This window comes from Pediculus humanus, genomic scaffold (genome assembly GCF_000006295.1).
Source record: "Pediculus humanus corporis 1103172107507 genomic scaffold, whole genome shotgun sequence".
Classification (NCBI taxonomy): domain Eukaryota; kingdom Metazoa; phylum Arthropoda; class Insecta; order Psocodea; family Pediculidae; genus Pediculus; species Pediculus humanus.
This window is the reverse complement of record NW_002987123.1, coordinates 34,704-45,875: the sequence shown is the minus strand read 5'-3', so window position 1 is coordinate 45,875 and position 11,172 is coordinate 34,704. Positions and strand designations below refer to the sequence as shown.

The 11,172-nt window shown below is 27.2% G+C and overlaps 1 protein-coding gene across 1 annotated transcript; it reads right to left on the bottom strand.

The window, feature by feature from the left end:
- Positions 1-3,080: 3,080 nt before the first annotated feature.
- On the bottom strand, positions 3,081-4,802 carry Phum_PHUM162220 (uncharacterized protein; the record flags this gene model as incomplete). The annotated part of the gene is made up of 3 exons (XM_002424872.1): positions 3,081-3,097; positions 3,133-3,342; positions 4,532-4,802. The coding sequence occupies 3 exons, from the start codon at positions 4,800-4,802 to the stop codon at positions 3,081-3,083; spliced, it is 498 nt and encodes a 165-aa protein (XP_002424917.1).
- Between the last annotated feature and the right edge of the window lie 6,370 nt (positions 4,803-11,172).

Below are 11,172 nucleotides of genomic sequence, written 5' to 3'. Positions count from 1 at the left end.
TTCGATTGTTTGTTGTTTGTTGTTGTTGTGGGTTGTTGGTTGTTAGTTGTGGGTTTTTGTTGTTGTAGTACCACTATAAAATACAATAAAAACAATATTATCAATATAAAGAAAAAAGAATTTTTTTATTTATTACTTTTTTTTTTTTTTTTAAAATGTTGAAAAAATAAATAAATAAATAAAATGAGTGGGAAGAATGAAAAAATGTAAATAAATAAATAAATAAATATGAATAAATTTTATCTATAGATTATGTATAAAAAAAAAAATGATGGATCGATTTTTATAAAAGAAAAAATAGATTTCGAGAAATATGCAAAAAAAGGAAGGAAAAAAAAGGAAAAAAAAAAGGAAAAAAAGGTAATGAAACGTGAAGCTAAAGATTAAAATATTATTTTTTCAAAAAACTCATCATCAACTACTACGACGACGATGACGACGACGACAACAATAATAATAATAATAAAACACGACGTTTTGATATGAAATTCTTTTTTAGATAAAAAAATTGTATTTTGAGCTCTCACACGCACACGCGCACGCACACACGCACATTCAAACGAAAAGAAGAAAAAAAAAAATTGAATGACAGGAATTGGCCAAAAAAAAAAAAAAAATAAAATTTCAAACCTGCCACGCCATTTACCTTTTTCTCTCACTCTCTCACGGTTTTAAGAATGAAAAAAGCATTTTTTTTTTTTGCCAAAAACTTTTCAAGTTTGAAATTTGGGGGAGGGTGGGGGGGTTGGTTTGAAATCTCGAAGGCGTGGAAGGGGAGGAGGGAAAAGTAAAGAAAAGAAGGAGGTGAGAAAAACTCAGGAAAAAAAATTCCCTTAAAAAAATTTTCTAATAATTTATCATTTCCGTCATTAAAATTCTTCATTTTTTAAAAATTTTATTTTATTTGCTTATCATTTCTTATCACACGATTTGATAACGTTTAAGTCACGTGACACGATATATTTTCTTATGGGAGTAAAGAAATGAGTGACAAAAACAAGAAAGAAAGAAACAAAAGAAATTTTAAAAGATGATTTCGTGAGTTTATCATGCACGTTTTTTTCCTTTTTGGCGGGGATACGGGAGGGCGGAAGTGGGTGGAAAAATTGAAAACAAAAACTTAATTAAAATTAAATTAATGTTATGAAAATAAAGTATTGTTGTTGTTGTTGTTGTTGGTCTACGAAGTAACCTTTAGAAAAACTTTTTACTTTAATTATCCTATAAACAGAACATTAAACATTTTGAATAATAAATTACGTACTTAAATAATATTAATAAATCATACAAAAAAAAAATTCTTTCTTTAAAAAACGTGGAAGAAGAAGATGAAAAAAAAAAATTTACAAGTAAAAAAAAAATGGGATAAATAACGGAAATTTCAGAATGAAAATTTATATGCGTAATTGAACGAAATCGATAAATTCGGATAAAAAGAGAGAAAGAAGGTGGTGAGGTTATGGAAAAAGCCGGGGGGGGGGGAACAGTCAAAGTGAAAAGAGAGAGAAAGAGAGAGAGTGAGTGAGTGAGTGAAAAAATCAAACAGGAGGGAAAACGTTCGTTAAATCCGCGGTTTATCATTTCCCATGGCGACAATAAACCTTGAGAAAAGGAAAAAAACCGTTAAAAATGTTTTAAACCTCGGTCGGCTGGAGAAAAAAAAAAAAACCTTTTATTTGTTTTCTCAACGTTTGGTGGGGGGGGTACTGAAGAGGGGGAGCGGGTGAAGGGGAGGGGTAAAAATTATTTGGCATTTTTATTAAACTTTTTTTATTTTTTTCCATTCGTTCGTTCGTTTGTTTTGTTTTCTTTTTTTTTTTTTCGTTTGTATTGTCGGTTGTTGTTTGCGTACATATATATATATCGTCGTAATTTATTTCTTTATAAGGTATAATAATAAAAACAATTAATTTTTTAAACAAACAAACAAACAAACAAAAAATTATTTTTAATATTGTAAAGTAAAAAAAAAAAAAAAAAAAAAAAAAAACAACACCCGTTTCTCAGGGTGGTTATTTTTTTTTTAAATTGTTTGTTTGTTTGTTTGTTTTTCATACTTCTATTATTATTATTATTATTATTATTATTATTATTATTATTATTATTATTATTATTATTTATTGTTCTATTGAATTCCACGTTTTTTTTTTTTAATATCATTGCGTTTGACGTTTTAGTTATGTTTAAATAAATGACAGTTTTCAAATTTTATTTATTATTTACACGAAATAAAAAAAAAATTTTTTTTTTTTTGACATTCGATCAAATGAATTTAACAAACGAGTTATCGAATCCTCCATTTTTTTTCCCTCTCCTCCTCCTCCTCCTCCTCCTTCTTCTTCACCTTTTCCTTTCGTCTTAAATGGCCTCATTATTTAAATCAAAACTTTTTTTTCCCTCTTTTTTTCTTTCTCTTTTTTCCATTTTTTCTTTTCCATTATTATTAATATTCGCTTTACGCTTTTATAAAAATTTAAAACTGGATGAAGAAAAAAAAAAAACTCGTGAAGAAAGGAGGGGGAGGCAGGTGAACGTAAAATAATAGGAAGAAGAAGTAGGGGGCGGGAGGGAGGGAAAAAATGGCGAAACTTCGATAAAAAATCATCTCATTTTTAAATAAAGTTAAAATAAAAAAAATAATATTTTTTGTTTTTGTTTTGTTTTTTTTTTTTTGCGAATCGTTTTAAAAGATTGGAAAATTTTGTTTGTTTGTTTGTTTGTTGTTTGTTTAAATGGACTGTTTAAGAAAATGAAAAAAAAAAAGGGAAAGAGAGAAAAAACGGGGAAAAAAATATAGTTTGAGTTAGTAAAAAATATTTTCAAATGGGAGCCGTAATGGTATGAAAAAAAATAAAAACGACAAAGGAAATATATATTTATCGTGTCATTAGTAAAAAATTAAAAAAAAGGAAAAAATAAAAAGAAAAAAATGCAATTTTGATTGTCGAGATATATAAAAAAAAAAGAAAATTTAGACGTTAAATAATTTTTCCCGTTTTTTTTCTTATTTTTTTCTTTGAGTTTTTTTTTTTTTTCTGTCAAATTATAATCGATTTCGATAAATTAAAGGGTAAAAGCTTTCAACACCCCCCTCCTCCTCACCAAAAAAAAATTTTTCTTTTTTAAACTCACCTAAAACGATCAAACGAAGAGGTTTTGACGATAATAAAGAATGATGGCTAACATCGCGGTATTGACATTGCCAATATCCGTTATCTTCCAATCTAACGTTTGAAATGTGTAAATGACCTTTGACCGGATCCTTTCGATACCTGTGACCCGTACCCGCAACTCCGACATCGACCGAATCAACGGATTGTCCATCGTGAATCCAAAATAATCCTGCGTAAATATTATCATTATTATAAATTATTCCAGCGACGTCATTTCTAAGCTTAAAGACAAATCGTCAGCTTTTTTTTTTTTCTATAGCTTTGCCCTCGTAAAAAAAAAAAAATTTTTTTTTTTTTATGGTTTTAACTATAAAAATGGTTTTTCTGCGGTTTTACGATTCGAGTTTTCCTTCTTTTTAAGGTCATTTTTACGACCGTATTTACGCTTAAAATTAAATACAATAATAAATTTTCTTTCCTACTACTAAATTGTCTCTTTTTTTATTTTATTTTATTATTAACAAATAAAATTTATTTTAATTTAATGATATAAACAAAAAAAAAAAAAATTTTCCCCGCCATTTTTCCCGTGCATTCGATTCGCAATGTAAAATAATATTATTTACATTTATTATTAATTGTTAGGTTTTTACATGTATTTATAATATTATTGTCAAGTCAAATAAAAAGTCGAAAGTATACGTCAATCATTTTGACTAATGATTCCTATACGTTTTTCCTTTTCCTTACGTTATTATTAATAATTTCCATTTTTTCCTTTTTTTCCTTTTTTTAAATTTTGTAGAAATGGATTTTATTTTGTTTAACGAACCTTTGACAAAACCTTTTTTTTTTTCCATTGAGTAAATGTGAAAAATTATATGATCGCGCGTAGATTTACGGACGGAAAAAAAGGAAAAAAATTTAATGGCGGGATTTTGTGGTGGCAATGGCGATGACGTCATCGGCGGAAACGAGAGTTTTTCTTTTTTTTTGAAAAACCCGTTTTCGATTTTAATCGAGTTATTTATTGTTATATTATGGTGTAATTTAAAATAAAAAAAAACATGGTCGCCGTGAGAGTTTTGCCATTTAGTAACAGCTTTTCGAGGTTTTTTTTTTTCTTTTTTATTATTTTCTTTATATAAAGTTTTTACTTTTATTACCGTCTTCGATTTTACTTTAGCCAACCCGAACAACCGCCATAATCACGACCGACCAACCAACCACATCATCGACCCCAATGTTTGTTTTCATAAAAAAAAAAGAAAAGAAGAAAAAAAAATGTCGTTTTGTTTGTTTTTGAAAAAAAATGTTAAAGTTAAAAAGAAATGCTGACGATTTTGTTTTGTTTGTTTTACGTAAAAAAATTTAAATTTAAATTTATTTACCGATGGGCAAACGCGGCGGGAAAACACCCTGAGAAATATAACAATGCAATGTTATTTCTTCGTGAGGTTTAACAATCAAATCGGAAAATTCGGGATTTTCCGTTATTGGAATTATTTGATCCATTTCCTCCGTTCCATTTCCGATTTCGTTTATTTTAATATCACCTGACGATTTTTTTTGTTTTGTGCTCGTTTGTTGATGATGTCTTATCAAATGTATAGGCAAAACATTTCCATGACCTGTAATAAAAATAAATGAATAATAATAATAATAATTGAATTTTCTTTTTCTCTGCATGTTTCATCACGGATGTTAAGAAAGGGAAGGTGAAGATTGGGGGAGGGAAGGGTAGGGGAAAAAAGGGGGAAAGCGTTTTTTTGTTTAAAAAAATTTGAAAATGTTGTTTTAACGAGATTTTGTTATGAAAATAAAGTCTAGCCGCCAATTTCCCTTTTCTATGTTAACTTCCGCTTAACGGTTTCTTGGTCTGGTTGAGCTTTCCTAACTCGTGGTTGTTGTTTGCGGTTACCTCTTAAACACATTTAGACAAAATTTTAAGTGGCCTCAGGTTTTCCTAGATGATTTTTCTCGTTAAACGTTTGTTTACCGTCGTTTACGAAATTTAAACGCGAAAAAAATTTTCCAGGTTTTTCCTTCCTTCTTTTCCCTCTCTCTCTCCCTCTTCCCTTCCCTCCTCATCCCCCAATAGATTTAATAACGAAATTTAATACGTAATCGTGAAATTTTTCGTTTTAAACATTTTTGTGAAAATTTAAAAAAAAAAATATGTAATGTAATCAAATTTTTACCATATTACGCGCACACGCGCACACACCCCCCACCCACACACACACACATGTAAATGTATACAACTGCTACAGGAGGAAAAAAAAAAAAAACGTGACAAGGTTACAACATCAAAAATAAAAAATAAAAAAAATATTTTTTTTTCTTTCTCTCTTTCTTGCTCTCTCTCTTGTTTTCTCTCTCTCTCTCTCTCTGGCTCTCTCTTGCTCTTTCTCTCTCTCTTTTTATAATAAAATTATTCGTTTTTTTTACGTATGTTAATATTATTATTATTATTTAATTATTAAAAATTTAAATGTTTTTTTTTCTCATTCGCGCTGTAAACAAATTTAATTTTAAATTTTTTCATTTATAATTTTACGCTTCTTTCCTCCTCCCTTCCCTTCCCCTCCTCTTCCTCTCAAATCCACATTCTCCCTCGTATATTATTATTAATAATAATAATGATAATAATAATATTGTTAACACTCTGTGAAGTTTTTTTTACGTTTGTAAAAACATAAACAAAAAAAAATTTTTTTATTTTATTTTTTTAAATCATTCGTGGCACGAAAATATTTTTTAAATCACGTGATAAAAAATAATAATAATAATAATAATTTGTGTATTTTATAAAAAAAAATAAGAAGATGATGATGATGATAAAAAAAAAAAACTCAACATCAAAATCCAATTTTATTTAATTGAATCCTTTCAATGTAAGCTACTCAAAATATTTGAATTTCCTTATTCAAGGATTTTTCTTTTTTTTTTTTTTTTCTTTTCCGGAGAGATTTTTTTTTTTTTTCTTTCAAATAATTCAATTTCTTTTACTATTTGATTATTATTATTATTATTATTATTATTATTATTATTATTATCATCATCATCGTCAAAGTACAAGAAAATCAATTAAATAATAATAATAATAATATTAAGAAGATATATATATATATATAAAAAATAGAAATTGAAAAAAAAATTATTCTTTTTTTAGTATTATTATTATTATTATTTTTTCGTTCCATACATATGGTGCACGAGTTTATAATCGTGGCACCAGCAGTAGTGGAAGCAGCAGCAGCATTTCAAGTATATATTCAAACAGTTTCCCACGTGGGAAAATTATAAATTTGAAGAAGAACAAAAAAAGGGAAAAAGGTTTGAGGGATTAAATTTTTTTTGAGAGAAGATATAAAAAAAAAAAAAAATTCAAGTATCACGTTCGTCGTTCATTTTCTTTTTGTTCCCCCATTAAAATTAATTTTTTTTTTTTTGTGATGGGGAGGCGTAGGAGGCGGGGGGGTTAGATAAACGTGGGAGAAAAAGAAAAGAAAAAAAAAGTCGAAAAAATACGGGCGTAAAAAAAATTTTTGTTTAAAATTTTCAATTAAACCCCCCTCGAAAAAAAGAAAAAAAACATTTTTTTTGTTTTCGTCAAGACGCCATTTTGTTTTTGTTTTTTTTTTCTAAATAGAAAATCATGTAAACCGGAAATAGGAGAGGGGAGAGGGAAGTGAGAGGGGAGGGAAAAGGAACAAAACAATAAAGTCAGGTCAACCGTAAAAATCATTTTTAATTTAATTTTAATGGTACGAAAAAAAAAAAAAATTTATATAAAACATTATTAATGCGATTGTTAATTTTAGGTCAAAGGTTATCAATCACGTACGGTATTGAAATTTTATTTTTTTTCGCGTGTGTTTCCCCTCCCCTCTCCCCTCTTTTACCCCCCCCCCCCGGATTTCAAAAATCTTTCTGAAAAATAAATTTAAACGCGTCTATAAATCCATCAAATGAACAAAATTCCGTTCACGATGAATCGATGAATCGTTTTCCAGTCAAAGCCCAGTAAAATTTATATTTAAAAAAAAAAACAACAACAAACAACAACAACAAAAATGAAAATCTTTTTTTGAATAAAAAAAAAAAAACTTTACATGTAGGAAGAAAAAAAAAGTTGTTTCTGGAATATTTTCCGACGATGTAAAAAAATAATAAATTTTTTTTTTTTGAATTTTAAAATCGCTGGAAAAATGAAAATAATAATAATAAAAACCGTGTTGAAAATTTGTCTGGAACGTTTTTTTATAAAATTGTGGCGTTAGAAAAATTTTTTAAAAAAAGTTTTGTAATTAAAGCGCGAAAAAATTTTATATATATATTTATTTATATCTGGAGAAAGAAAAAGTCATTAAAATATATTAAATGAATGTTTTAGGAAAAATGAAAAAGTTGGGGGGGAAGGGCGAGATGGGGGGGGGGAAAGAGAAACGAAACTGGATATTCCAAAAAAAAAAAAATGGCGGATTTGGTGAAAAAAAAAATTCGATATAAAGTGTCCGACGAATAAAAAAACAAATAAAATGTTTTTTTTGTTATAAAAAGTGTAAATGTGCGCGGGCGCGCGAGTAGAGGAAAGGGGTGATGGTGAGAGAGTGCGTGGGGGGTGAAAATTAAATTAAAAAAAAAAAATTAAAAGAGAAATTCAAACAAAAGAAGAAAAATTTTTATTATTATTGTGAGGAACCTCAAAATTGAACCTCCGTATTTTGTTTTGTTGAAGTTTTTTTCACTTTTCCGACAGATTAATGAAAAGGTTTTCGAACCTTTTTTTTCCTTTTTTTCCTTTTACAAATTTTCACTCAAGAATTCTAGAAAATTCTATCCCGATTTTCCCTTTATAAAATTTTTTTTTTTTTTTTCGTTAAATCTTTTCGTGTCTTAAATCAAAAAAAAAAAAAAAATCAATCACGGAATGGATAACGAGAGTGTCGGTCGTTCGTTAAAAAAAAAAAAAAATTTTTTTTTATCTTAAAAGTTGGCCATCTTGATTGACGCCGTCTGCTTTTCTTATAACCGTATTATAATTTCATATTTAATTTTCTTTCTTTCTCTCTCTCTCTCTCTCTCTCTCTCTCTCTCTCTCTCTCCTTCATTATTTAAATGTCTGACTTTATCGATTATTTTTTTGAAATAAATTTTTTAAAAAAACTTTTTCCATTTTTTTATATTTTGTTGTTCAAAAAAAAAAAAAAAAAAATTTATTTTTTAATCTACTTCCACGTTCAAATGAATCCAGACTAATGGTTGTTAAAAAAAAAAAAAAGCAAAACAAAAAAAAATTTTTTTTTTTTTAATCAAGTTATTAATTATTTCGCGATTTTTAATTTAATTTTTTTTTTTTACAACGGAAAGTTTTTTTCCCATGTCTACCTCTTCACCTTTTCCTCCATCCCCCTCCCCTTAATTACACCCTTTAGTGTTTTACCCATCCTCGCCCTCACCCCCACCACCACCACCGCCACTCAACTTCCACTCGTATAATTTTTTTAAATTTAAAAAAAAAGTAAAAATCCATTAAAAAAATTTAAAAAAAAAAGAAAAAAATTGTCGGTTTGCAAATACGGGGGAATCGAATGAGGTTGAGGGAGGGGTGGGAAGGAGAGGAGGGGAGAGGAAAAAGGAAGGGATAAAGGATGCGAAAATTATGTTGAAAATTAACTTTTCGCATAATTTATTTTCTTGGGGGGTCCTTTTCAACGTTGTAGTGAAATTTATTTTAATTTTTTTTTTTTTTATAAATAAATAAATAAAAATTCGTCATTGAAAAATAAAAAAAAATCTGAACAATATATAAATCTGAACAGTATAATTTTTTTTTTTAAAGCAGAAGAAAATATTTTTTAAAAGCAGAAGACAAAATAAAAAATAAAAAAGGAGAAGAGTTTTTTAAAAAAGAAAGAAAATAGTTTATGAGAAAAGTTTTAAGGGTGGCAGAAGAAGGTGAAAAGTATAAAAGATCAAAACTCATCCCTTATTTGTCACTTTTTTTTTTTTCTTTTTCGGAAGGGTAGCAACGGTGCTGGTGATGATGGTGATGGTGGTGGTGGTGGTGTCGGGGACGTAAGGGTAAAGAACGAATTTTTTTTCCTTTTTTTCTTTTTTTTTTTTTTTTTTTTTTTTTTTTAGGGAAAAAACAAAAAATAATTCTTTAAAAAGTTTTTTAAAATTGCGATTATTATTATTATTTTTTTTTTAAAGTAAGACGATTTCTCATTAAATTTTCCTTTTTTTCCTTCCCTCCCCTCCCTCTTCTCCCCAACCATTTCCGTTTTATTTTTCTAAGAATTTTTTTTTTTAAATAAATGATTCATGAAAAAAAAAAAAAAATTTACAAATTTATGTGTAAAATCTTTTATGTCTTCACGTATGAACATCAAATTGATTTATTTTACGTCATATCAAATCCGCGGCCATTTTTTTCCTTATCAGGACCGTAATAAGGATTGTAAAAAGATTATTTCGCGACACGAACTAAATTTTCTTTTATGAAATCCGATTTTTTTTTTTTTTGATTTTTGCATTTGTTAATTGAATCACGTTTCAGTCCTCTTTTATTTTCTTTCCCTACTCCCCCTTTTCCCCCTTCTCCCCCTCTATTCTATCGTACCTACTACGCACCTGCGTAATATGTATCTTTTAAATTTGAATTTTCTCTTCGAGTCTCATTATTATTATTATCATTATTATCATCATCATATCTCTCTCTTTCTCTCTAACTAACTGAATGAAAATGTTTGAATATATAATTTTACTCGTTTATTCTCTCCGTGAGAGAATTTTACATTATTATTATTATTATTATTATTATTATTATTATCTGGGTCATATCGACCTCCTTTTAAACGATCCTTTGTTAAAAAAAAAAAAGGAAAAATACGACAACGACGACGACGACGACTACGACTCCATTTTATTTTTTAAAAAGGAAAAAACTTTTTTTTAAGATTACATTTTTTTTTTAATAATATTTACTCTTTTACCTCAAATCTTTTTTTTTTTCATTTTGTATTCATCTAACATTGCCATTTAGTATCTTTCTAAAAAAAAAAACCTTTTTTTCATAACCTCTTGACCTTTTTTAACGGTCTTAAGTTAGTTTTCGTCGTTCGTCATCGTACAAAAATTGTTGTCCTTTTTTTATAATTTTGATGATTTATTATTATTATTATTATTTTGATTCCGCCATATTTTTTTTTTTATTCAATTAAAAATAATTTTTTTAATACGAATGTTGAAACTGTTTGTTACAACAACAACAACAACAACGACAACCATTTTTTTTTTTAATAATGATTTATGAATTTAAACAGCGCTGAACGACGATGACGTCGACGACGACGACGAGCATGATGATGATGATAATAAATGATATCAAAATTATCGCGGTAAAATTTTTTTCTAATCAAAATTGTAATTAAATTTTGACTGATGATGATGATGATGATGACGGTTATAAATTTTGATTTATATATTTTGTCAAAGTTTATAATTAAAAAAAAAAATTTTTTTTATATATAAAACCGATTAGAAAATAGTTATAATAATGATAATTTTCAATTTTGTTAATAAATAATTTATTATCAAGTGTTATTATTATTATTATTATTTAATTTAAAATAATAATTTAAATCTTTTATTTTCGGTAATAAAATGTAATTAATACATTTTATATATATATTATGAGATAATTCGAGGGATGAAAATAAATTGATAATTTTAATAATTATAACTAAATATTCAATTTTTTTTTTTTATTGATTATTTTTCTTGTGATAATGGTTTGTTCGTTTGTTTTTTGCGTCGTCTGCTATTTTACAACCGCTTGTTTGTTTATTTTTTTATTTATCATTCGATTAAAAAAAAAAAATTAGAAAAAATAGAAAAAAATGAAGAAAATTTTTTTTTTATTTTCGGCGGTGCGATTGAGTACATTTTATTGATGATGATCATGATGATGGTGATGGTGGGGGTGCTGATTGTAGTGGGGGTGATGCTGATGGTGGTGGTGGTGGTAATGATGGCGATAATAACGTTT